At 46.1% G+C, this 27,228-nt stretch overlaps 3 protein-coding genes across 5 annotated transcripts; 1 reads left to right on the top strand and 2 right to left on the bottom strand.

The window, feature by feature from the left end:
* Positions 1-529: 529 nt before the first annotated feature.
* On the bottom strand, positions 530-12,099 carry enc1 (ectodermal-neural cortex 1). The gene is made up of 3 exons (XM_053853217.1): positions 11,925-12,099; positions 6,483-8,295; positions 530-4,207 (listed from the first exon to the last, which is right to left on the bottom strand). The coding sequence occupies exon 2, from the start codon at positions 8,287-8,289 to the stop codon at positions 6,514-6,516; it is 1,776 nt and encodes a 591-aa protein (XP_053709192.1). The 5' UTR covers positions 8,290-8,295; positions 11,925-12,099; the 3' UTR covers positions 530-4,207; positions 6,483-6,513.
* Positions 12,100-14,254: 2,155 nt separating this feature from the next.
* On the top strand, positions 14,255-20,575 carry hexb (hexosaminidase B (beta polypeptide)). Of its 3 annotated transcripts, none has more exons than XM_053869460.1 (14): positions 14,255-14,733; positions 14,830-14,969; positions 16,014-16,079; positions 16,843-16,889; positions 16,958-17,068; positions 17,140-17,241; positions 17,514-17,646; positions 17,709-17,889; positions 18,153-18,239; positions 18,319-18,391; positions 19,092-19,272; positions 19,457-19,547; positions 19,868-19,972; positions 20,306-20,575. In XM_053869460.1, exons 1-14 carry the CDS (start codon positions 14,480-14,482, stop codon positions 20,367-20,369), a joined length of 1,635 nt encoding a protein of 544 aa, XP_053725435.1. In that variant the 5' UTR covers positions 14,255-14,479; the 3' UTR covers positions 20,370-20,575. The 3 variants fall into 3 exon arrangements, with proteins under 3 accessions (XP_053725435.1, XP_053725437.1, XP_053725436.1); XM_053869461.1 differs by lacking the exon at positions 19,092-19,272 and adding an exon at positions 18,759-18,933 and having other exon boundaries at positions 14,272-14,733; XM_053869462.1 differs by lacking the exons at positions 19,457-19,547; positions 19,868-19,972; positions 20,306-20,575 and adding an exon at positions 18,759-18,998 and having other exon boundaries at positions 14,261-14,733; positions 19,092-19,185.
* gfm2 (GTP dependent ribosome recycling factor mitochondrial 2) lies at positions 20,483-27,226 on the bottom strand. Its single transcript, XM_053869459.1, has 19 exons — positions 27,020-27,226; positions 26,706-26,790; positions 26,379-26,424; positions 25,574-25,671; positions 25,387-25,512; positions 25,233-25,321; positions 24,955-25,043; positions 24,830-24,890; positions 24,012-24,197; positions 23,874-23,954; positions 23,663-23,811; positions 22,486-22,626; positions 22,327-22,426; positions 22,032-22,218; positions 21,733-21,809; positions 21,352-21,664; positions 21,113-21,228; positions 20,868-21,050; positions 20,483-20,746 (listed from the first exon to the last, which is right to left on the bottom strand). Exons 1-19 carry the CDS (start codon positions 27,098-27,100, stop codon positions 20,618-20,620), a joined length of 2,337 nt encoding a protein of 778 aa, XP_053725434.1. The 5' UTR covers positions 27,101-27,226; the 3' UTR covers positions 20,483-20,617.
* Between the last annotated feature and the right edge of the window lie 2 nt (positions 27,227-27,228).

Below are 27,228 nucleotides of genomic sequence, written 5' to 3'. Positions count from 1 at the left end.
GGTCATTTTGTTTTACTCATTCAATGAACTGAGAACTGATTCACTTTTACAAATTGTTTTACATTGAGTCACACATTTCAAATCCCCAATTTCTTTTCTTTACAACCAATTGTATAACAATCATATAACTCCCTTTTTCAGTCATGTTTTGTCCAGTTTTCTCTGCTCAAAACGTTTCTTTCATTGGATGGTCACTTTTCATTTTAGGTCAGCTGCAACTCATCAATTATTGCTTTTTTTCAGGTGAACAAACTTTGTTTCTAATCTTTTTTTTATTTCTTATTTTCCTTTTTATATTAGTTCTGTTTTTATTCATACATATTTTTAGTGGTAAATATTACATATATTATTGAGCTTTTAAAATAATTTTCCAAAGTCTAATTTTTTTTCCTCTTATTTTTCCATTTACTTATCTGACTGTTTTCTATCTCATTTCTGTCTCATAGTTTGTTGACTTAGAAAATCCCAAGCAGATTTGTGTCCTAGATGATGCAACTCAAAACTGGAGTCTTTTTTTGGAGCAGTTGACCTCTAACTGACCCTAGATGAGCCCTTCATGCTTCAAACTGAACCAGTGAGTGCTAGTTGTGTTTATTTTGCCGTTGTTTTTGCTCACGATTGGTTGGTTGAACCCTTGACTGAGAAACTTCTCGCTCTCCACTTCAACTCGATGTTCAACTTCCTCAGGGGCCCAAGAGCATTTCCACGGCAGAGCGTGAGAGCTGGAGGGTCTGGAGTCAGAGCGAGGGGAGTCAGAGCGGCTCTCCAAGATTTCCTCCAGCCCCCGCAGTTTGCTGATAAAGGTTGCCGTTGCCAAGGTGACAGCAGAGAGGAAGAGAAAGTATCTGAATGAGATAAGATGATTTCAGTTCCTCCTCTGCACAACCAGAGATGCAGCAGATTAAAGTGACTCAATCACGGGAAACCCACACACAAACTGATAACATTAGCGAATCAGAAAATTATATCACCAACATTTTCTATCAGTGATTTCTGAAATGTTAGCGCTTGATAAAACATTTTATTTTTCATTTGCTTCATGCTAAAGCTAAAAATTTGGCTCAAAACGTTTTATGCTAGTCTTGATTAGCATTCATGCTAACATTATTTTCTATTTGTGCATCTTCGGAACAAAACACCAGACCATAACAAAGAGAGGCGTGAACAGGACGATTAAGTCAAGAGGAAAAAACTCTCATGTTTATTAGCCATGAATTTCACATGGTGAAAAAAATCACATGTACAAAACAATGTCGTAAAAAATAGAAAACAAACGACAACAAATGAAGTCAACGCGTCCGTTCATTGACATTTTCACTCGGAGCCTGGCAGAAGAGAGCGGGCCGGAGACGCCCCTCGGCAGTTAGGTAGAAAATCAGGGGTCATTCATTTGCCTCTGTTACCGGGGAAACTTGAGCTCAGCCGCTGGGAGCTGATTGGCCGACACGGGCCTTCTGTGTTTGGACCGCTTCACAAAGGTCTCTGGAGGATAAACGTTGAGGTGGCTCCTCAGAAGCATTTTAATGGGGCAGGAGCTTTGGTTATTCGCCTCTGACAGTCACCTTGTACGCCATTTCACAAGCCAACGATGCATGCTCATGGGGTTGAGCTTTGGTGGTCATTTCAGAAATCATGTATTTTTCCATATTCTTTCTTTGATAAACAACTCCTGGAATAGAAGTTGTGATTTCTTGTTCAGGCTTTTCCCCCCAGAATTTGTCACTGTTTTTTTTTTATTTGGAGGGAGGGGAATAAAATAGAAATTAAAAATAAATATTTTGAAAATGTTTTAAACATACTTCGTATGATCAAATTTATTTTTCCCCACTATCAATTTTCTTTTGACTTAAACCGATTTATTTTTCCCCCCCAACCAATTAAAAAGTGATCATGTTGGCGCTCACTCATACTTTAGAAATTTGACATGTGGTCACATGGATTTCTTATGCCACCTTGCCAGTTTGATGTGCATCAAAGTGGCTTTTGATTTTGGGTCCAGCAGAACTGGACCCGCTAGATACACCAAAGCTTGTGAAATCACCTACAACAGTGGGGTCACGCAGGGGAAAACACTTCACAACATGCTCACCCGGATTCTCTTTGGACACTGTGGTGAAAAGCACTGCGGCTGTCGGCACAATCAACGTTTCTCCGAGTCACAATCATTCAAGCATCCCACAGCAAGATCTCAGGTAGACCACAAGTCTGTCTGTGCGCCGTTCACTCGCTCATGATGTGACGAAGGATTTCACCTTGAGAATCTGGTATCCCTGAAGAAATGTTTCATTATTTGGTGGTTTGTTTCTTCAGCCAAATTGAATGAAGTCAAACGGAAAGGAATTGCCAACGTTGCATTCTTCTGGTTCATATTACTTGCCGTCGACGTGAAACTTTCTGCCGTCTGACCTTTACTCAACGCTTGTGACGCCAGTTTAACATTGCAATCGTTTTTTGCAATCGTATCGACTGACAGCATGAAGTCTCTCGGCATTTTCGGATTGAAATGTTGGCATGAAGAACAACAAAACAAATTTTAAAACAAACATTTTAAGCCCCAATGGATATATATATATATATATATATATATATATATATATATATATAATAGCAGGGAAAACCTCTCATCTTGAACGTTTCACGAGTGAACAGCAAACAGATCGACTTGAGACTCAACTTAAGGCTGGTGAGAATACAAGTTAAGACTTTCCTACCCACTCGGGCGACCCCTGACCCCACCTTTTCCTCCCCCAACCAAACCCCCGCTGCAACTTCAGTCTCTACCTTTAAACATTTTTTAAAAGTCATCAAGACTGGACTGTGCTAAATAAAAATGTACAACATCATGCACGACAAAGACTTCCTGGTGGGGTTGCAGGCAGAAATAAATAGCTCTGACAGATATCGTGGCGTATTAAGACAAAGATTAAGAACATGGCAGCAAGTTTTAAGACCACATCGACGAGTTCATGCCAGTTTTACTGATTCACCACGAGTGATCGGAGAGATGGCGATGCTATGACCACGCTAGCAAACTTTAAAATACTCAAAACCCTTGATTCGTTCCCATTTGTCTTCAGGCTAGCAACGTCGACTACAAGCTTCATAGTCGTACAACTGTGACAATAACTGTGATTAAACACATCTGTAGTAACATGGAAGCTAAAGTGGGATGCACAGTATTTGGAGTGCAATATTTGCCATAAAACTGATTCAAAATGTGCAATTTAGGTGTCATTACAAAACATGAGCTTAATGCTAATTGATTCGCACAAATCCATTTAGCATTTCATGACGAAACTCTGGAAGTTGCTTTCACTATAAAAGTGTGTTTTGGCACATGTAAGCATATTTAGCAAATGCACGAACTTGAAGCTAATTTTGCAAGTTATTAAAACAGTACATTTCCAATCTCAGTTTTTAGCTAATTTAGCATTTGTCTTTCATCTACGACTTACGACTTTTGGCTCAACTGAAATGTGAGCCAATATAACCTTGAACTGAACAACTACAACAGAAGCATCGTTGTCAGGTCCTACATAAACCATCTTCCTATGCAGCTGCTTTTATGATCTCATACAGCAACTATAAATGAGGCAAAAGCCTGCTTCGTTTGAAATTCCATCATCAAATAATGGCAACTTTGAGGTCTCCGTTTTCCGACAACATTTCAAAAACGCTGGTCAGCGATCGTAAAAAAAAAAAAAAAAAAAAAACAGGCTAGCGTGGACATAGCATCATAAAGAGAAGCCAGTGTGTAGATAACAGAAGCCGGTCTTTTACAGCGACACAAGGTTTGGAAACGGCGTTAGCTCAGACACGGAGATGTTCACCTCATCAACACAAATCTTCATCATAAAAAAGCTTATGATCAGAGGGGGCACCCGCTCCTTCGTGGTGGCTCCTCCTCCCCGCCCCGATCATTGCGCCCCCCCCCTCACCACATGCAATGCATTGCAGTCCATCGAAGCATTACAGAGTTTTTAAAAAGCTGGGTACGGCAGCGTGATGCGGCAGCCTGATATGTTGAGACGAGCAGCGGCTTGTTTGGTTTGCTACCATGTCACAAAGCGGCTCACGAGATGAGAGTTGATGTCGTTCCAATGACATGATTCAGCATCTTTTCGGTCGGTCTTTCTGTACATCGGCCGCACGGCGTGGAGCGCTTCTTCACAGTTGGAATCCAGTAGATGATGGAGAAAGCAATGCTCTGAGGAGGAAGAGAGAGGGAATCAAGAAAAGGTAGACCGCTCTTCACTTCTTTGATATGTTGCTTATTTGCTACATGAACTACTTTGCTGCGTGAGCAACTTATGCCTGGTGCATGCTGCCAGAGGATTCCGTACTAAAAACCACGACACAACACTCCTGACAGGTGCCATGCATATTGGAGTTAAACCTGGTCAGGCACCAGAGCGACTCCTATCCACCTTGTTCCGCATGACCATTAATTGAGGTTGAATCTCAAAAACGTTGCATGAAAAAGTACCTGACTATGGAGTCAACTAGTTCGAGGACCTGCTCTCGGAACTGACTTGCTTCAGGTGGTATAGGAATGTTAGGGGACACTTTGGTTGGTATGTGAAACCAAACAAAAAGCACAAAATCCATTTTGACTTGATGTAGAGAACGATACCCAAGTCTTGCGTGACACAGGCCACCGCAGACTGGGAGCAATGGTAGCTGGAAGCCCTTTGTGACTTCAGACCAATGGTCATAATGTAACGGCACACTGCTGTGAGCCACACCCTTGCTTCTTTGACTAGAATGTTCCGATTTACTGGAAAACCTCAGAGGCTTAACAGACAACAGACCTCCAGCTCGTGTGAGTCTCCGCCGTCTGTGATGTCGCGCCATCACCTCCTCCACCAACAGCTTTCTGTTCCCCCTCATATTTTTAAAGCCGCCATGAAGGAGAACAGTTCTGTTGTTCCCGTCTGTCTGCTCAGAGATGAAATATTCCCTCCTGAGAGGACGACCGTCAGACTCTCGCAGCTTCACGAAACAAGAGGTACACAGACGGCTGTGACTCAGTTCTAGCCGCAATATGGAGTGATTTCAAGTCACGTGGTGACTCGCCTCAATTTTGACTTTCCCTTCTGGGGTTGCAACACCAAGTCATCTACATTCACCCACCCAGGTATCTTCATTCATCATGAACCTCATGGCTTGTCCCCCTCTTCTTCATCTCCAACATTCTTAGTTGGTTCTCTCCAGTACTTCACTTTTCTCAGTCGTCGATAGTCTTTCTAAAGTCACCTTTTTTAGCAGTTAACAGTTGTGTTGAGATCCAGATGTTTTACCATGAATTTAGAGCCACTTTTTATAAAGTAAATCAATTCCAGTCCAGTCAGTCACTCGAGGGGTTCTTTTGTCAACATGCCTTTTTTTTCGGCTGTCAACTTGATTTTTGATTGTTATTTATTTATAATTTTTTTTTTATTTGTACATTAGATTTTTTTAAATAAATAAAGTAACCTTTCTGTTAAGTAATTTACGTACATTTAAGTAAATTATGATTGCTGATTACTTTAGCTATTATCTTAGTAATAACTTTTAGCTCTTTTCACCGTTTTAAATGTAGCAACAAATCTCTTTAGCATCAGCAGCTTTTAAAGCAAAAACTCTTCTAGATTGACTACAGCCACCATCTCAGCAAAGTTGCATGAAATAACAACCCAAGAAATAGTACAAAAAAGAGATTTTGCTCAACGTTAAAAAAAAGATTTTTCGATAATAGTCTTTTATTGTTATTGAAGTTTGACGCCAAAAAAAGTTAGTCGGTGTGGATAACTTTAACAGTGGGGTGGCAGCGCTCGAACAAGACTCAGGAGCTGGAAGCACAGCACTGTCAGTGACGATAAGTGAGGAGGGGGTGACACGTCCTCCTCTGCCACTTCCCTCACACCGGGCAAACACCCGGCGACACTGGCTCGCGCCAGTAGCTGCCGAGAGTAAAGACCATAACCTCATCAAAGCAAGAGTGGATTAGAGTCGGTGGGCTGTGCAGCCCGCTGTTCTGTGGCCGGTCTAATTGGCGATCCCCTCCCCACCCCAAACCCATTTCCCACTCTTGCACAGATTCTCCCCACAGGAGCAATAAAAGTATCCTATTCTCTTTCAATTACCCTCCCTGTCCTCTGGCCCATCTCCACAGTCACATAACTCACTTAACTAAGGCACACAAGCCCGTATCCAGCCGCTCAGCAGCCCACCAACCCGCCTGGGCAATCTGCTGACTCGACGCCTTCTACGCGTTAGCATCACTCTTATCCTGAAAATCTGCAAGCGGGTGAGAGAACAACATTAGCGCGAGTCCCTGGTGTAATATCTCAACCCCAGTGGAATAAAGGACATGATTAAAAGTCCTTCTTTTAGTCCTGTATGGCTGCCTTATAACAACAAAGTCATTTTACTTCTGTGCGCGACTGCTCGGTGAAGTCAGAGTAAAAGTTGAATAAAGTTGAATCAGGAGTTGCTCTTACCTCATTTAAGGTCGACATGAGGACTCGGCACTCATGCAGGCAGGTGCTTCCAGGTGCTGACGAAAGCAGTGGGGATGAGTGAATATGGCACAGTGGTGATGCTGTTCCAAGCATCCAGCGTGGGGTCGTAGCAGTCCAGAGTTTTACACCGTTGCGTGCCAAAGTAGCCGCCCACCACGTAGAGTTTATTCCCAGACGCCACGGCTTGACAGCTCATCCGTTTGGCCGTCACATCGCCGACTTTAGTCCACTGGTAGGTCTCGCTGCTGAACTTATAGGCCGAGCACGCAGAGAACTCTGTATCGCCGCCCATGACGAAGATCTGATTCCCCAAGACGGCAGCTGCGGTGTAGCGCCACGGCTGCGGGCAGGACGCAGGCACAGTCCACCTGTTCTCTTGCGGATCGTAGCACTGGACCTTTGGTAGCTTGTCGTGGCTGACGCTGGTCCCACCGAAAGCGAAAAGCTTAAGTTTGACGCTGACCACCGCGGCGTTACTCACGCCCTCCCTGAGGGGAGCCACCATAGTCCATTTGTTGGCAACGGGGTCAAACTGCTCCACCTGTTTTAGGGAGACTGACGGTGACGCGGGAAGGCAGCCTGTCGCCGCAGTGTGCCCCCCGACCACATACAGGCAGTGTTTGAGCTCAGCAGAACCGTGGCCGAAACGCGCGATGAGCATGGGGGCGGCTTTGGACCATTCTTCATGCACTGTGTCGTAGACCCAAACATCTTTGGACACGCCGTTCTCAGAGCCTCTTCCACCTGTGATGTACACCTTGCAGCCGATGGCACAGGCGCTGAACTCCTTTCTTGGGCTTGGAATGTCGGCCTTTGGGATGATCTCTTTGGCCTTCTGATCCACCAGGTACAGTTTGTCGCACATGAAGGTCTGCCCTCCCAGGAGAAAGAGGGCATGGCTGGTCTTTCTCGGCCGCGCACACTGGCTGTTGACCACGCCGTCGTTCTGCAGGATCTTCAGCTTGCATCGGATGGCTTCGTCCACCAGCTCCTTGCTCTTGGCCTGAGCGTTGATCAGATCTTCGGTTGAGACGTTCTCCATTAAGAAGATAGCGGGAAGCAGAGCCAGTCGGACCGTTCTGAGCAGCTCCGGAAGGTGGCAGTGCCGTCTCTCCAGGTCATAGTTGATCCAGTTCAAGGCAGCTTCGTAGACAAGCCGCTCGTCTTCAGTCTCCAACTCCTCGTGAGACAACAGCTGGACGACCATATCTTTGGGCAGTTGCAGAAAATCCTCTGTCTTGCAAATGGCAGGGAAGTTACTGAGGCACATCCCCCAGGAGAGCTCAGACAACTTTGTGCACTGGTGGGCGTCGGACAGCAGGAGCATTCCGAGACAGTTGGACGGATGAAGGTTTCTTTCCAGGAACTCGGCGCAGGCATCCCGTATGTCCTGAAACTCTAGCATGTCCCCGGCCTCCAACAGTGACTCGGCATTCTCCTCGTTGATGACCACACGCGACGAGTACGCATAATCCAGAAGGAGCTCCAGTACCTCTGGATGGATGGAGTCGTGAAAGTCCACCTCGCTGGCTTGGCTCTCCCTCAGCCCTCCACTGAACATGGCCTCGAAGTAGCGGCTGCAAGCGGCCAGGACGGCGCGATGGCAAGGGAAGGAGCGACTGCCGGCGTGCAGCAGGACATCGGTGAACAGCCTCTGCTGCCGCAGCGAGTTCAGGTGCATGAGCACGCTGTCGGCGTACGAAGACTTGTGGAACAGGTAGATGTTCATAGAGCCGGTGCTGGCTCGGGACTTTCTGTTCTCATGGACGCACACGGACATTTTCATTGACTCCTGGGAGAGAAAACAAAGCGGTACATTAGTCACTCAAAATACAGAAAATACGAGACGGCAACATTAGTTCACTTAACCCTTGGACAGACGTGGCTACATTCTAAAGCATATCAGCATAAATATAACCATTTAGCCTTGTGACAGCGACACACCAGACCTCACACCTGACATCACAGCCAATACTTCATTTTCTTATGTTTATGTTTGGCGGGTTAGATTGAAGGACAGCACCAGCGCTTTAGTGCTTGCAACTGTTCTGTTTTATGGAAACCTGCATCTGCCCATCATTGCGTCCCTCCCACCACTGCAATTTACAATCCTGGGTCTGAGTAGCTGAGACAAAAAAAAAAAAAAAAAAAAACATGTCACTGTATCTGGAAACCATTTGCAGCCGGGAACTTATCTGAGGAATGGAACTCAGCACTGAGCAAGGACGGGACAAGGCCAGTCTATCATTTTCACTTTTTCACCAAGTCAAACCCGCCGTCAAAACAGACTCACTGGAAACAAAACTGCCAGACTGGTGCAAGTCTTGCTAAACGTCCCGGAGGACTGCAAAACTCCCCTCATTTATCATGTAATTGGCCGAGCGGCTGACGCTGTAATATTTCAACACTGGTGGGTTGGAGCAATCGTCCCTGCTGACGCTGCGACTCAAAATTTGGACAGGTTTCCTGCTATACAAGCACAGGTCAGACAACAAATTGTGCAAAGTTGCAAAAGTACAATTTACACAGATGGATATTTAGCCAATATAAATGATATTATTTACAGCTGCTGAACAGAGGCAAAACCACCCAGAAGTATGAACTCATTCACTGTGAATTAACCCGTGAAGCAGCTCTGTTCATCAGCACGGACTCTGAGTCACCGCTTCTGTATCTATAAAATGACGTAGAAGAAGAAGAGACAGGGATTTTGCCAGGATTTTTTTTAGACTAAGGCGGGTGCAGCTGAAACAACCAGGTAGATCCGTCAGGACTCAGGATGAGTCAGATTTACTGCTGATTAAAAATTAAAACTGTACAACTAGCCAGGAAGAGTGGAGTCACTATAGGTTCAACTCATGACATCCAAATGAGTTCCTGTGATTCAGGCTGCTGAATGGACGCGGTCGGTGCCTTATCTGGGTGAACCGCTGCTGAAACATTTCCATATTTGACTGCAGACATGAGTCATGTAGCATCTTTCTCTGTGGTCACTGTTGCAGCTAACATGCAGCAGATATTAACTCTGAGCTGATAATATCTGGAAAACAATGGTGTCACAGAAAGTAAGCACTTAAAAAGAAGGTCAGATGTTTCCACCACTTCCAAATATTTGTGAGTCAAATTCAAAAATGGCTCCGATTTACATAAAATGATTCAAAACAATGATGTCACGTCAATCGGCGGCTAGCTAGTTCATGGAAAACAGGCCATGTGACTTGAGAGGACGACTCACTTCCTTCACTGGTACCGAATGTAAATATTTGTATTTGACTGTCTGTTTAATCAAATGAACATTGAAGACGTACACAAACTCGACAGACTAGTAGAGGGACTGAAAACTGAACCAATATAAACACAACCAGGTGAAGTCACACACACCCATACACAGACAGCATGTATTTCAAGCATGTACAGACACACAAACTCAAAAAGTACGTACACACAACCAGACCAAGATGCGGCGACAGTCGTGTGTGTGTGTGTGTGTGTGTGTGTGTGTGTGTGTGTGTACATACACGCATCAGGAAAGGAGGCAGCACACCAACACGTATACAAAAACACACCCGGAAATGTCCAGGCGTCCTCTACATCGTGGTGGCTTAAATGACAGCCACCATGCCTTCAGAACAGTGATCACTTTCATCAAGATGACCTGATCCGAGTGTATTAAAATGAAGTGGAAGCATCGAAACAAGTAGAAAACGCATCATGTGGAAGTGTTTTGATGCATTTCTCACGACAAAAACACCATAATAACTATATTTTAGGAACATGCTGGTTTTATATATATCTATATATATATATATACACATATATAAGTGTGACTGGACTGAGGCTGTGCAGCAGGCTCCAGGTCTGGCTGGACTCTCAAGGGTTAAGAGTCAAACATCTCTGGTAAGATTTCAACAGAGGTAACCGATTAAAAAAGGAATGAAGCTCCTGCAAGTCAGAAGTTCTCACGGTGTGGGTGTGTGTGTGTGTGTGTGTGTGTGTGTGTGTGTGTGTGTGTGTGTGTGTGTGTGTGTGTGTGTGTGTGTGTGTGTGTGTGTGTGTGTGTGTGTGTGTGAGAGAGAGAGACACTGTCGACTCAACAGGTAGGTTGCAGTGTGCGAGGAGGAAGTAGATTGATCTGGAGCCATTAAAGAAACCACAAACCGCCGCGTGACAGGATTTGTCACATTCCAGCAGCGGGCCGACCGGCTCCCTGTCATCTTCCGTTCTGGCCTCTGGCTCAGCTTTAATGACAATAGCCGGCTCACCTGCAGGTCACCTTCCACACATACACACGCACCTGCTCCAGTTTCACAGGGCAATAGTGACACACGCGCGCTGCGAATCAGATCTCAGACCAGCGGGTCGTCACTACGAAAGATCAAATGATCACTGAGAGTTTTATTTTAGTCCTAACAACACAATAGCAGAAACATTCATCTGCGCAGCCGTTCATTATTCAAAGTTTGTATCACTTGCTAAATTGAGTAAAATGAAAAACATTCCTGGAAGCTGCGAGGCATCCACAAATAAAGAAATCCAGATTTGAATTTACACTCACACAGATCGATTAAACCAGAGAAGCATTACACACTCACAACATAAAAGTAACACACACACACGCTACAAAAAGAATAGAAAATTACATTGATGAATACGGATGCTCAACTACACAAGACAGACACACAGCAAAACAGACAACACAAGGCACACACCAACTCAACAGAATACACACGGGAAATATGCAGAGTCATGAAAATGACAACACACGACTTGCACACAGTAAGCTCACTACACTTTCCCCACCAAATTGTACAATGACAAACAGCAGACACACAAATAAATCAACACGCACAAACGTGACTACACAAACACATAATCCAACACAAATACACAACAATCGGTGGATCATTAAAAAATTTAAATACACAATTTAAGAGATGAAGCTTAGACATAAAACCCTAGACACGCAACAGCACCAAGTGACACATTCAGTCTTGTAAAATGACAACTATTCACACAAACATTTACACGTGCGCAACACGCTCTTCTAAACTCAACAAGGTTTTTTAAAGAAAAGGGTTAAATGGTGTCTAACAAACGTGACTCACTCAACAACTAGGTGTATTATTTGTGCAGACACCAGCGTCCCCCCGCTTTAAATCACTGCCAGGTGCCCCGGGACCCGGGCGCAGGAAGTGGACTTCAAAGAAGAAGTCAACAGAACCGGGGCGCACATGGTCCCGTCCACAAATTGATCCATGTCATTGGAACCGAATCTCATTTAGGGTCTCACACCAGATGCTCGCGCGCACGCCGCGTCTTCATTAACGGCACAGAGACTCAATGAAGCGTCACTTCGCGGAGGCAGGAATATGGACACAAGCGGCGGTTTAACGACAAATCACCAGGCGCCAGTTGAAATACCTCTTTTGGCGAAAGCAGGAGTTCAACCGTGTCCGCCGGACCCTGGGAACATGCCACTCCTGAGTGAGCCACGGTGCAGCGGTTCTGGGCGCAGGGCAGTAAAACTCCGCGGGGGTGTCGGTGCCAGGTCCAGCGGACGGCGCGGATCGGCTCGTTGGCAAAGACGGAGGTGGTTCTCAGCTCGATGCGCTGCTCACACTGAAGCGCTGCTTCTACCAGTGGGTGTGTTTAGTGAGTGAGAGTGGGAGGAGAGAGAGGGAGAAAGAGAGAGAGCGAGAGAGGATGTGACTCTGACTCGTCTCATGTTGATGCCTGGCTCTTACCCGACGTTTGATGTTGATGGACACTGACGCAGGAAGTAGAAATAATGCGATTACACTTTGCGATCGACGGAAAAACCTGAGTTATTTTGCGTGCACTTTACTTGAAGATCGCATCTACTGTGCATTATTTATGCATTCATAAGATAGATGGCAACTTATAAGGTATATAAAAATATTATATGACTTGACTTCACTTGACCACATCATGTGTTATTAGAAAGAATTAAAGCACTATCCTTTTAAATTCTGGGCTTTCTAATACGTAATAAACCGTGTTATGAGTTGTCTTACATGATCATGAACATTCCTAACATTTTCTACAAAGCCTTGTACATACACTCTGATGTCTTATGCTAGAGCTAACAGTTAGCGTCACTAGCATTGTAAGAGACCATAATAACTCATGAAACGAGTCTTTTTGTAGTTATTACTATAATATTGTTTATAAAATGTGGTTTGTCTAGAGAGTCCTCACAGCACTAGGGACAGTTTTGTCACGTTTGTTGCTGGCAATAAGCATCGCTAGCATCTTAGATGAACTGACATTGGGAAGAATGTTTACGTGATGAAGCGAGAGATTATATTAAATTATGATAGTCTTTTATTCTACTAATATAACAGCTCCATTTGTAAATGAAGCCTTCAACCTTTTATTCTTTCATAGCTGAAAGACAATAAAAAGAAAGGGAATAAACAAAATGCACCCATCGACCCTTCATGTGTCTGTCAAAGTTTGATCACGTTGCGCTAAAAAGCTATGAATCCTTTGGATTAAAACTTAGAAATGAAAAACGAAATCACATCTGTCTACATAACTACACTTTAAAGTAATGTTGATGCGTTCTCCCCAGCACTTCAGCAGCTCATGTGACTTTAATCTCAGTGCTCCCAGTGTCATTTGAGTAGGACTCTGCCTTTTAAGGTAGGACCTTAAGGAGGACTGGTAAGGATGTCCACTGCACTCTGCTTTTGTGTTCTTTCTCTTCAAAATCTGACACATCAATGCCTCTACAGCCCCATTTGCTGGGGCAAAACTCCTTGGGAGAAGTGTGATTCCTAGTATCACAGTGAAATGTAGGTAGAACCATGTGCCAGACACTTTGAGGTATGTCAATATTGAGACACAAATACGGCTCCATATCGTTATTCATTGATCAAACACTGCAGCTGTGAACTAGAGTGCAGTGTGGAGAAGGTAGTCGTGAGTCACAACAAAGTGCAGACGTTCGGTAAGTCCGCCAGGATTATAAAGACATTGTGGCCTGTGGTCAGAGCAGGAAGTCCAATTTTATCTGTGGAAGTGAGTCACTCCTGCGGCGACTGTGCTCAACTCATTGGACCCTGGAGGACATGATGCGATTGTTGTTGTGCTGTTTCTGCTTCCCTCTGACCACAATTCTGATGACATCACCATGGTCCGGCTGTTGCGTCACTGAAGTCCATCCAGACAGCATCACTGTTAAATACATCTGTCATTCACCAAAGACGAGTGCAGTTTCCTGCTTCTCTTTTCGTCTTAGTTTATCAAATGTAATTCAAAACAGCAATGACCACTGATATTACACACATATTCCCTTAATTTTATTTCACATTTGTTTTTTTAATTATAGATTTAAATAAACTAAATAATGGAGAGTGCAATTTAAAGACTGAGCACTTCATAATACTTTTAAAAAGTTCTCACTAATGTTATGCTTTTTCAATCTCAGTATAGTGTGAAGTATAATATAAAGTATAATTGAAATTATGGGAAACTCGCGTGAAGAACAGACGCAGATGTCGAATAGTTTCATACGTGCGATGATAGAGACATCTAGTGGACGAGTTGAGAAACACACCCTTAACCGTTTAGAAGTATTTTAGGTGGTGACGCGCTCTCTGGTCAGTGTCGTGTGCAGTGGTCAGCATTAGCAGTGGTATAAGAAAGGGCAGACTTCAGAAGTTCATCACTGGAATGAGGCCATGCGGGAGTCAGTGCAGCCAATGGTCGAGCCCACAGTCAGATCGGTGGGTAGCAGTGTGGAACTAAAATGACCGACGGGAAAGGGAGGAAGGAAGAGACTGAAGTGAGAAGGAAAACAAATGATGTAAAATAGTTGAGATTAGAGTCGCAGGACTTTCACTGAAGCGAGGTCGCCTTTAAAGGGCGGTACTTCCGCGTCCAGGCCCCGCCCCCTCGGTGGATCTTCTCCTGCTCCGGTGAAGTTCCTCTCGTGATCTTCTGAGCTACACATGGCTCTCCCGTACTCTCTCTTTCTGTATCTGTTATACTTGTCTTCTACCAATGCGGCCCGTTTCAACCACTTGGACGAGGATGTTCGGTCTCCATCCGGAACTTCCAAATTCGGGTCCCTGTGGCCTCTTCCGCAGACAGTGGAGCTCTCAGATGTTTCATTCAACATCGCGTCCAGTCGATTCCAGATAGTCGACGCCGTCGGCTCGTCTGCAGGTCCGGGCTGCAGCCTCCTCCAGAGCGCCTACAGGAGGTGACGTTTCCTCTCCTCTCGGTTGATGAGATCCTCGGTGTTTTCAAACGTGTTGCGTTCAGGGCCAGATGGAAAGGTCTCTTCTCCCTCCTGCAGATACTTCGACTACATCTTCACTGGCGTCAGGAGTGCAGAGTCGCGCGCGCGCTCCGCTGAGCTGACGCAGCTGCAGGTACTGATCACGTCGGCTGATGCCGAGTGTGACGGCTTCCCAGGCGTCACTTCTGACGAGTCATGTGAGTCCACTTCCTCATGTTGCGTGTGATCATAGATTAGGAGAAATTCGGTGTTGCAATCTGCAAAGTAAAAGTGACGAAGGAGGGACGACTTTCACTTTATATACGTTACAAATGCGCAGAACTCGCTTATTTATTTTACCTACTTGGATTAAATCCCAGAGTGAGTTTAGCTCTGACAGTTTGACGAAATGGTTGAACTAGAAATTAACGATCCACAGGAAGAAATGTGAAAACAAACAATGGTGGAGTTGGAGTGAAAGAACAGGAACAAGAGATCACAGTCTATTTATGCATCAACCCAAGACTCTCAGAGACGTGGAAGCTGGTCATCTCAGGTCTTATGAACCTATTGCTAGCCACTTCTGATGGCACTATAAATGAGAGAATATGAGAAGTTTCAACTCAGATTTTGGTTTCACATTCAAATATTTTTAAAGTCCCATTGCATGAAAAATGAATGTGATATTGTCACAGCAAAATAAGAGTCCTTGTTTTAGCTGTGTCATACAAAGCCATTTAAGAAGCCAAAGTGTTAAATACAGTTGCAGGCTGAACAAATTGTTTGTTTGTTGAACAGTGAATGAGGCACTTCTTTTGCAGGAACTTATTCCAAAGACAACATGATGTCAGTCCTTGTTTGAACTCTGGGAGGCTGATTTTAGCACAAAGCTTCACTGCACTGATGTTCAAAACACATTCACATCTCATGATACAAGAGACAAACCGCATCCGCTTTCTTGTCTTTCATCAAATTCCTTTTCATCGACACCCAATTTCTTCGTCACCGTCACATGGTTTGGATTTGGCCCCAGTTCACAATGATGAACGAGAAATTGATGTCACTGTTCTAATATTGGATGGCTACTAGATGGCACTCTTGGTTTAGATATGATGTGAGGTTTCATGGAATGAGTTGTTCTAGTCCAAGCATTTTACAGCAGTGCCATCTTGTGTTTCATGAGGCTTCATCCACCCGTCACTCATAGACAGTCCAACCTGCCGATAATCTTGAGTCACCTGACGTGATTTTTGTCTCCACAGATGAGCTGACAGTAGATCAGCCGACTGCACTGCTCAAAGCGGCCAACGTCTGGGGAGCTCTGCGCGGTACGTTCATCTCTGCATCCAGAACAATATTCGAGAGACATTGTCCATTCTGAATCACCCAAATTCGAAGTTCCCTCTAGTCATGATAAACTCTAGAGCAGGGGTTCTTAACCTTTTTGATCTCAGGGCCCACCTTTCCCTGAACAAAGGGACCCAGGGCCCATTCAATAAAACTGATTCATGACTCTTAATTTCAATATCAATAACCATATTTAATCTACTTACACATAAACAAACCAAAACCTTGTGAAATGACATGAAACCATGTGATCAGTGCAAGTCCAAGCAGCAACAGAAGCAGGTGCAAGTCATATTCATCAAATTTACTAAAGAAAAAAATTAAAATATATACTTGACGCAAACTGTTGAGAAAATTGGAAAACTGACTAAAATTCTGAATAAAATAAATATAATAAAACCATGTCTAAATATCATAAAATAAAAATAATATTTTATTTAAACTAAGTGAAGTGTAAATAACAGTCTCGCCATAAAATGTCAATTAATTTTCAAAACTGCTTCAACAGGTGCTTTCATGAACAGATTGTACTGATGAACCAAAGGTGTAAAACAAAACACTTTTAGCGGCCCTCTAGGAGGCGCTCGTGACCCAACCCTATGGTTAAGAATCGCTGCTCGAGAGCAAGTAATGGGGGGCTACTGTACTTTGACACCGTTGCCATGACAGCAGCAAAGCCGCATCTTGCAGGCGCTGGTGGTGATTTAAAACCAATCCTTTCTTGTCTTCTTAACCAAATCCCAGGTCTGGAGACGTTCAGCCAGCTGGTGTACGAAGATGACTTTGGCGCTGTGAGTCAGCTGCAATCTGACAAGAGCAGCACAATTTTCTGATTTACCCTCTTCGCTTTCTCCTTCAGAAAACCATCAATTCTGCAAAAATTAGCGACTTCCCTAGATTCCCACATCGCGGCATCCTGCTGGACACGTCGCGACACTACCTGTCCACCAAAGTGATCTTAGCCAATCTGGTGCGTAGAGCCGTCGTCACTCCCTGGGATGACCTGCATTTGTGTTTATCCTGGTCTTGGTGTGTTGACAGGAGTTAATGGCCATGAATAAATTCAACGTCTTCCACTGGCACATCGTGGACGATCCCTCCTTCCCCTATATGAGCCGCACGTTCCCACAACTCAGCAAGAAGGTCAGTTTAGACTTTTATTGTGGAGTGAGTCACACTGGTGCTGTGGGGAAGTGAAGAAGAGAACTCGAAAGAGAGAGGTACTTGGTCAACCATGAGAGACTTAGAGTAGAGAGTTCCTCTGTTGCTTATCTTGTGAGGAGGAGGAGGCCCCGGGGCAAACCCAGGAGACGCACCTCCGCCAGTAGAGAACCACCACCCGAGCGTTGTTCTCAAGCCAAGTCTGACAGGGTTGGAGTCACAGCTCAGTCACTGATGGAGCCGTCCTCCTGCAGGGTGCCTACCAGCCGTACACACACGTGTACACACCTGCCGACGTGAAGATGGTGATCGAGTTCGCACGTACCAGGGGAATCCGTGTGGTTCCGGAATTCGACACGCCGGGTCACACTCAGTCTTGGGGGAAAGGTAAGTCATTTAAGAAGGGACGATAGATAACTCTCTTCTCATGGAACCACTGGAACCTTCAGGTCAGACGAACCTTCTCACACCGTGCTACTCTGGGTCTGCACCGTCTGGAAGCTTTGGACCTGTGAACCCTATCTTGAACAGCACTTACGATTTCATGAGTCAGTTCTTCGCGGAGATCAGCACCGTGTTCCCGGACGCGTACGTGCACCTGGGAGGTGACGAGGTGGACTTCACCTGCTGGTATGTTCTGTAGTGTCGGAACAGCATTTCAACTTTGACTACTACTCTATCCCTCCCTTTCTACTCCATCAATTGGTTTGTCATCCATCCTCCCTCAACCATCACTCGTCCCTTCCATCAAGATCTCAATGGCCTACTGGAACCCCTCACATCACTTGCCTCCTCTCAGCCCCTGTCTGTCCACCATGAGCTCTTGACACGTCTTGATTCCCCATCTCTCAGGCCTACCCCCCCCTTTTACCCAACTTGCTTTTCTTCCGCAGGAAGTCCAACCCCGACATCCAGAAGTTCATGGAGCAGCAGGGCTTTGGGAAGGACTACAGCAAACTGGAGTCCTTCTACATCCAAAAGTGAGGTCCACTTTTAGCTGCCGAAGCGTTTATCAAAGAAAATAGCCAGAGAACTGATGTTTGATGTTGTTTGACTCAGACTTTTGGAAATCGTCACTGCGACCAAGAAAGGCTACATGATCTGGCAGGAGGTCTTTGACAACGGAGTGAAGGTATCGGTAATGTATGAGTCACGAAACGTCTGCCTCTTCTTCATCTACCTGTCTTGAGGACAGATCTTGCCAATCCTCTGGACCTTTGCACCTATCAATGGGTCAACAAGTCGGCTAGCATAAAAGGTGTCAATCTTTAACTTTGATCACAAGCTCACCTTGTTTCCTCCTCGCCTGACTGCAAGTGTTTCAGAGAAAACCTGTCCCGACTTGACCGAGAACCCTGGTCGCCGAGAGTTAGCTTGTTACAGACTTGACTGTCAGCACTTCAGGAAGCAAACCCTTTTGATGCAGCGTTTGCGGCCACGTTGGGACAGGTATTCTCCACACGCAGACTGACATCTAACCCTGGCGTCAACTGTTCCAGCTGAAGCCTGACACGGTCGTGCACGTGTGGATGGGCAACGGGGTAAATGAGGAGCTGAACAAAGTGACGGCGGCTGGCTTCACCACCATTCTCTCTGCTCCGTGGTACCTCGATTACATTAGCTACGGTCAGGACTGGCAGAAGTACTACAAGGTCGAGCCGCTCAGCTTCGATGGTCAGTTGGGATGTGGATTTGTTCAACAGGCTTACAGTCACACTGCGTGGGGTGGGGACTAACAAGTAGGCGGTTTCGGTCGTCATCGCTTCACAACTGGTAAATCCAGTGTTGGATGCTGACATTGTTGTGTGTGTGTGTGTGTGTGTGCTGTGTAGCTGAACCCAGATACAGTAATCCACGTGTGGAAGGGAACCCAGCAGCAGTACCAGAGTGAGATGGCTAGAGTCACGGCATCAGGGTACCAGACCCTGCTCTCCACCCCCTGGTACCTGAACCGTATCTCCTACGGCCAGGACTGGCAAGGCCATTACAAGGCCGACCCGCAGGACTTCCAGGGTTGGTGCCTGCATGATTTTGATCCTATACAGCTGCGGGAGGGAGGAAGGGGGAGAAACTGGTCCGGGTCGTGTGTGTGTGTGTGTGTGTGTGTGTAAGCCTGTTGAACAGACGTGTGTTTATAAATACACATTTTTAAAGCTGGTTGAGTGGAACTGACGGGATTTCGTCCTTGTTGAAACAGGAAGTGAGGAGCAGAAGAAGCTTGTGATCGGAGGAGAAGCCTGTCTGTGGGGAGAGTACGTGGATGGAACCAACCTCACGCCTCGACTCTGGTACCCACTTTGAAGTGATGCTTCAGTCCAGAACTAGCTTTGATGCACACCTCGTGAGAGTGCTAGCTAGTGTGCAGATAAGCAAGCATGCAGGCGTCCAACAACTAAGCAAACCATTTGTGTGTATTATTTTGTTAGAACAGGGTCTGTTTACTGAACAGGTGTGTTGGTCTGATGATTGGTCTTGAATGTGCAGGCGCAGCGTGTGATGACAGTTGGGTGTGTTTCTGTTTGCTAGCTAGCATCTTTGCCGTGGAGCCACCATTTTTTAGACATGTTATTTGTGTTTGTTGAAATTCTGAAAGTGTGGCTCTTCTCAGGCCTCGAGCCAGTGCTGTTGGCGAGCGTCTCTGGAGCAACAAAAGCGTAACAGACATTGGCGACGCATACGCCCGACTCTCGCTGCACCGCTGCCGCATGGTCCGGTGAGTAGTAAACTACTGCAGCCAGTGGTGTCAACGACAAATTGGATTTAACCACAACTACAGTAGCATTAGCGACACTGTCGCGGCACTGTAGTTCTTTACTGAATGAGAAAACCCACCAAACCGTTGGTAAATCCACATTTTGTCTCAGTCGTCACATGACGGTTCAGTGATCGATGGAATGTTGTGTTTCATGAGGTCAGAATGTCTGGTTTGTGCCTGTTTGTTGATGTTAGAAGGTGAGTAATTTAATGAGCTGTAAATATTTAAGAAGTTGGAATAATCACATTTTACTAACTAAATTTAACAAGAGGATTAACGTGGTCTCTGCAGGCGCGGTTTCCCGGCGGAGCCTCTGTTCTCCAGCTTCTGTCCTCAGGAGTACCAAGGACTTTGAGGAGATTAAAAAAAAACAGCACTTTTCCATAAATCACTTGCAAAGATGCTTCAACAGTAACTCAGTTTCCGAGCTTTGGTCACATTACTCAATATCAGCAGATGCAGTTGTTCACTTTACGTGCTTTTAAAAAAATCATTGTGAATGAATGTTGGTGCTTCTTGATCAATCTTTTTTTTTTTTATTTGAATAAAAAATATTTACAATTCAGTGTGTCTGTGTTTTCTGATGAGTCAGCGAACAGGAAGTCAGAGCAGTCCTGACTTCCTCTTCAGCAGCGTGCTCTGGTCGTGTGAGTTCATGGCCTCGTACGTGTCCAGCTCCAGGGAGAATGTTGCGTTACCTGAGGTCAACGTCCGCAGGACGGTGGAATACCCCTGAACCAGGAAAGACTTTCGGTCACATGATCTGTCGAGTTCACGCTCCAGACGTTCTTATGACGACGTTTATAAAGAGATACTGGCCGAGGAAAACCCCAAAACTCCACGCAGGACTCACCATCATCTCCGCCAGGGGCACCGTCGCCACCAGCACCTTGTTGTCATGGCGACTCTGAATATCTCTGATGGTCCCTCGCCTCTGAGCCAAGTCCCCCAGCACTGAGCCGAGGTGCTCTTCTGCCACAGTCACCTCCATGGACATGAGGGGCTCCAGCACCTGACCTCCGGCCAGCTTGAGTGCCTGAGCGGCCCCAACAGAAACATGTTGACCTTCTGACCTTTAGACAAAGTCTGTCATTTTACCTTCGACATGCAGCGGGAGACACACGCGGAGACCATCGCTGGAGAAGTTCCTGTCTCCACGGTGACACTTCGGATGAGTGTAAGGACGCCCTGCAGGGGGTAACCCAGAACTGGACCTGAGGGGGCGATCGGTTTGAACTTAAAGCAGGTAGTGGAACTTCAGCAGTGTTCGAACACTGAACTGGTTGGAGACTGTAGGAGGAAACCAGAATGTGTGAGCTCTGAGTGATAGTCGTTACCTTGTAGGTACGAGCTCTGCACTCCGTTCTCCACCGCTTCTCTCATGTCTGCCGTCAGTTTAGCACTCGTTTCCTCTGTCACTTCCAGGTGACAGCAGTCTGACGACTCCGGTGAGACGCTCAGCTCCACTGTCACCAGGTGCCGTCTGTCACCGATGGTCCGGTCCAGAGTGTCTGAGGCGGAGACCTCGCCGAGGACCGTCTCTCTGTAGGCCACCTGCAGGGGGCCCAGGTGAGTCTCGATGCCATACTCTCTCCTGATGCGGTCGTGGATGATCTCGATGTGGAGCTCGCCCATCCCACATAGGACTGTCTGGGGAGGGAGGGAGGAGGTGAGTGTTCACAGGGAACTGGATGTCATGGACTTAGTGATGTCACTACCTGCCCAGAGTCAGGGTCCACCCGGACTTTGAGGCTCGGGTCTTCCCTCTGGAGGCAGCTCAGGGCATTCTCCAGGTCTGAGGGACACAACATAATCAGAAGATGCACACATCAGCGAGGAGAAACAAAACACTGAAGAAGTACAAGTTCACAAACACAACCCTGCACTTCCTCACACAGTCGGACTCACACACGGACAAACATATAAACTATCTTCAAGTGAATGTAGATCCAGAGATAAGATCCGGTCCCACACAGAGTGATGTCACCACCTGACCACTAGCGGTCAGTGGACTGACCTGCTTGCTTGGACAGGGTCGGTGGTTCAATGCTGCAGAAGAAAACCGGTTCAGGGACCTCCACACCCGACAGCAGCACGTCCGTCTGTTCCCCGCGTTTCTTTGTCTTCCCGCCGTCCGCGTGAGCTCGCCGAGCCGCCGCCGCTGCTGATGCTTTGGAGGAAACGATGGTGTCGCCCGTCACCGTCTGGAAGATGACCAGACCGCTGGGTCTTCAGGGTTTTCCAGAGTGTCCCCCACTGCTAGCGAAAGCGGTGCCCAGCTAGCGAGGTTGTAAGACAGAGTGATGTCACACCTGCTTGAGTCCGACCGTGAGCGCGATGTTTCCTGCTGTTATGGACGGAATCTCCATGTGCTGGTCGGCAAACGGCACCAACAGCCGACTCACTCTCTCCCTGGAGGAGACCATAACATTATGACTGCTCCACTGGAGGCACGACAGACTCCTCCTCACGTGTTGCTCCGGTTTATGTTGTGGACTGCTGTCTGAGCCTTCAGCGTCCCGGAGTAGATCCGCAGGAAAACCAGCGGGCCACGTTGTTTGTCGTGCAGAACCTTGAAGGCCAGTGCACACAGGTCGTCCTTGTACCAGCGTCTACAGAGAAATTATTATTATTAGACTTTAAACACACATGATCACGGACTCACTGGATCAGGCCTGGCCAACCTGAGGCTTCCGAGCCGCATGCGGCTCTTTGCCCACTTTCATGCGGCTCTTTACAGAATGAGCCAATGGTCAAGTTTCTATTCAGATGATTGTTTATACAGGAAATGAGACAAAAAAGTAAGAGCTATTCAAACAAAATATCAAAATATTGTGACATGAGTTTATCTTTGGAACATAAACAATAAACCTGGCTGCATGTGCTCCAAGCCGCCGCCCCCCGGCTCAGAGCACGTTCAATGCCGATGTGAGCCGCGGTCCTAAGACCGTCATCAGATCCACGATCAACACGATTTAACATGACCTAGTTCCACGTTTCACTTTGTCATTCCCTAAACTAAACGTATGGCATGCGTTTCACCTATTATTCATTGTGGATCACCGTGGAGTCGTCGTGTTTAATTCAGTGGAGCGAAGATGAGACTGTCCAGTCTGCAGCATCGCTCACACACACAGACTGGGGTGATGTTATTGGTAACATGAGGCACGTAAAAAAATATATATAAGTAAAATAAATGGCGCACACATTTCTATCCACGCCACTTGATATTCCGATTTTAAAATGTATGCATTTTAAAAATACATGCACAAGAGACATATGCCGGACGTGAAGCAGGAACCTGTGACACACAGGGTTAAGTCACATGACCAGCTGTTCAGGTGAGCCTTACAGCCTTACATATTTGTAGGATGTGGCTCTTTTTAGCAACACACTAAAACAACGTGGCTCCTAGCCTCTGACTGGTTGGCCACCCCTGCACTGGATTAACACAAAGGACAGAGTTTATCATGCACAAACTCAACCTAAAAAAAAAAAAAAAAAATCAACAAGACACGACACTCATACACAGATTTATGGTCCTATGAGTGTGTGTGTGTGTGTGTGTGTGTGTGTGTGTGTGTGTGTGTGTGTGTGTGTGTGTGTTTCTCTTCAGTGCTGAATGAGCGAGTTTACTGATGCACTCACACCAGGTCGTGGCGTCTCTCGTCCGGTGAGGGAAGGTAGGCGACGATGGCGTCCAGCAGCGGCTGAACTCCCTTGTTCTTCAGCGAGCTGCCGCACAGAACTGGGACCCCTCTCCTGGCCAGTGTGAGGCGCCGCACCGCCTCCTGCAGCTGCAAACAAGCACAGTTTTACACTCCAACACACACGGTGGTGATGCTAGCACAACACTGACCTTCACAGCTGGGACGGCGTCAAAGTTGTCGGGGTAGTCGGTCAGCAGCAGGTCAGCGAACTCGTCGTCCAGATCTGCCACCTGAGAGAGAAGCTGTCAACTTCCTGCTGCCGTGAGAGAGTCGCCCGTGCACCTCACCTGCTCGATCAGGGCCGCTCGGGCCTCACAGACTTCCCGCAGAAGCTTCGGGTCATCGGACAGGTCCACTGGTTTGACCTCAAAGACCCGTCCATCATCCCTGTCGGTTGTTTGGTGCCAGCTCAACCTCTCATTGGTCAGCAAGTCCACCACACCTGAGAAGCTCCGCCCACTTCCAACAGGGAACTGAAGAGAATTCAAATATTCTGTCACTGTCTTTCACATGATCAGCTCAAGATCAACACCACGAGCAAAAGCAACGACAGGTGCTTTTCACACGTTCATCCTCCAAATGTCTGAGGGCACCTGAGTTCACCATGACCTTTTCACTTCTTCCTTTTTCTTTGCTAAATTTAAAATTTATCTTCAATGAGACCGACAAATAAAATACATTTCATTCACTTAATTATTTTTCTCTCATTTTAATAAAATTGGAATGTAAAAAACAGGCAGAAAAAGAACCTGAAAAAGAATAAACGCAAAAAATATTTTACAAAAATATAATTCAATTCTCAACAACTAAAGTATATTTCTTACACAATTGAACAACCTTAACTTTTACGCCTAAAAAGCTTTCCTGCCTTGATTGAATTATACAACCAGTTTTATGTTTTCAAAATAAGTGGAAACTTGAACTGACATGTTAAAAAAAGGTTTTGGCCAATGGCGAAAAATAAAGTTCATCAGGCCTCTCTAGCGCCGCCTGATGGACAGAGAAGTCAAGTGCAGAAAAACTGTTCGTACAGCAGGTACCCGTTAGGTGGTCATTATATTAAGCTACTGAAAAACCATTTCACAGCAGTCTTCGCCATGCGTACCTGCAGCAGAACTGGATTGGCTTTTAGCTTCTGCTTGATGCTGTCGAGGGAAAATCCCAGACTGAAGAAACACAGAAGAAATTCAGGTTTGACGAGGAGAGAATCTTGGCAGACGGTCGTCTCACTTTGCTGCAGGTTTGTCCATCTTATTCAGGAAACAGATGCAGGGTACATGGTGCTTCTCCGCTTGTCTCCACACCGTCATCGTCTGAGCCTGTTGCCGTGACGACAGAGGAAAAACAAGTCGGCGAAAATGTTTAAGTCTAATTTTGGATTTAAAATCTCAAAAATAGCTCCCCAACAGCTGAAATGTTAAGCATGGATCTTGATAAAATGTAGGATTTTCTTTACGCTGAAAACACAGAGGTCACTTTCCACTCTTTGCACGACTGGCAGCTCTCACCTCGACACCAGCTGATGCGTCAAACACAGCGACGGCTCCGTCAAGAACCCGCAAAGCTCGCTCCACCTCCAGCGTGAAATCGACATGACCTGCACACACACAAATATCAACATAGTCAACATGACAACAGAGTTCCACAGCACCGCTCTCCCACCTGGCGTGTCGATCAAGTTGATCCGATGGTTCTTCCAATCGAAGGAAACTGCTGCTGACTGGATGGTGATTCCTCGCTCGCGTTCCTGAGCCATGAAATCTGTCACTGTGTCTCCGTCGTCCACATCTGAACGCAAGCAGAAAGACGATGGACGTGAAGGCAGAAAAAAATGTTTCGGTTTCCTCACCTCCAAGCGCTCGTGTGTAGCCGGAGTAATACAGCATCCTCTCGGTTGTCGTCGTCTTCCCGGCGTCGATGTGAGCCATGATGCCGATGTTTCGGATCCTGCAGAGTCCAAGACTGTAGTGAGACACTTAAACAGACTGTGTGCTCTGTGCGCTCAGGTTAATCATCCTTGTACTCAAACTACTGTACATCACAGGTCACACGGTCTCCATCACTAACACCGGAAGCCAAACACACATGGCGAATATTAACATGAATAATAATAGTATAATTATAGGCCAGGATGAAGAACAGCTCCTCTTTCTAAATGGCAACCATGTCATTTAGAAAGGGGCGGAACTGACCTTGAGGTCTTGTTTACTAGTGAAAGCAGGACAGCGTTGGCAGTCAAGAGGACTCAGTTTGTATCAGTTATCAGTTTGTTGCGGTGAAGAGAGAGCTGAGCCAAATTCTGGTGGATTTCTACTCTCACCTCTGGTCAAAAGCTCTCTGTCCACACTTGGATAGAGAAGTTCATCATCTACGAGAGATTCACACTGGGGCCTCAGAAGCCAGTTGAGGTGGCTGACATTAGGATGTCTCCTGAACTAGTGAGGTGTTGAACTGGAGGAGGCCCGAGGGAAGACCAAGGACATGCTGGAGACCTTGGTACTCTATCAGAATTACTGGGAGGTTTCGAGACTTTAGGCGTTTTCGCCTCAGGTGCTGCCTCTGCGACTTAAGAGGAGTAAACTGGATGGATGAAAAAAGCTAAATGAAACATCTGACATTGTGAAAAAAGGTGATGTTTTACAATGACTACTTACCTGGAGATGTCAGGACTGAGCAGAGCTCGAGGTGATTTGACTTCATCTGTGAAGCAAGACCAGACAGAGTGAATGCGAGAACGCCTCGTCTGCATGACGCTTATAACCACAGAACTCAAGAGTCATATCTGGACTTTGTTCTGGATGATTTGTACTTGATGTCTTGGACTTGGACTAACTTATTGATCCGGGGATCAGACTAGTTGTGGCACTCTGGATTCATGTTAAGCCCGTAATATTCTGTTCTTGTCATGCAACAACATCCAGCTCTGACAGTGACAAGTGACCTCTACATGGGCACGTGTTTAGTTGAACAAATGCAATTACCTTGAAGAAAGCTGTGGCTTCTTTTTGTGAGCACCTGAACTCTCCACCTGCAGCTCTGCAGCCCCACAACACAGAAACTCCTGCCCTGTGAAGGCAATCGAACCGTCGTCACAGTGCTATTTTAGATTTGCAGAAAAACAGCGTGAGTGATTTCGAAATGCTCATAGAACAATTTAGTCATAAACGTACGCAGAGTAACGACTGTATGTTTATGAGCACCTGATGACATGTAGATGTAGTGGCACGCTATAAAGAGTATAATGCGGACAAACATTGTTCTTATCCAGTTGGCATCATGATAAAAGAGATCTTACCCAGACCATTTTGACGTTTGCTGTCAGTGACTCGGCATCAACTGACACCGTCCTCCGTGTCCTGGGAGAGGCAAACAACATCCCGGACTAAACATTTTCATCAAGACAAGCATGACATTTTAACGTGTACAAGTGTCCTCTAAAGCGGCTTCTCCCACTCAACTGTCACGCACGCTCTGGCGCAACACTGAAACGAGTCCCGAGCAACA

This window comes from Synchiropus splendidus, chromosome 1 (genome assembly GCF_027744825.2).
Source record: "Synchiropus splendidus isolate RoL2022-P1 chromosome 1, RoL_Sspl_1.0, whole genome shotgun sequence".
Lineage (NCBI taxonomy): Eukaryota > Metazoa > Chordata > Actinopteri > Syngnathiformes > Callionymidae > Synchiropus > Synchiropus splendidus.
Note: the sequence above shows the minus strand (reverse complement) of the source record. Positions and strands in the feature narration are given on the sequence as shown.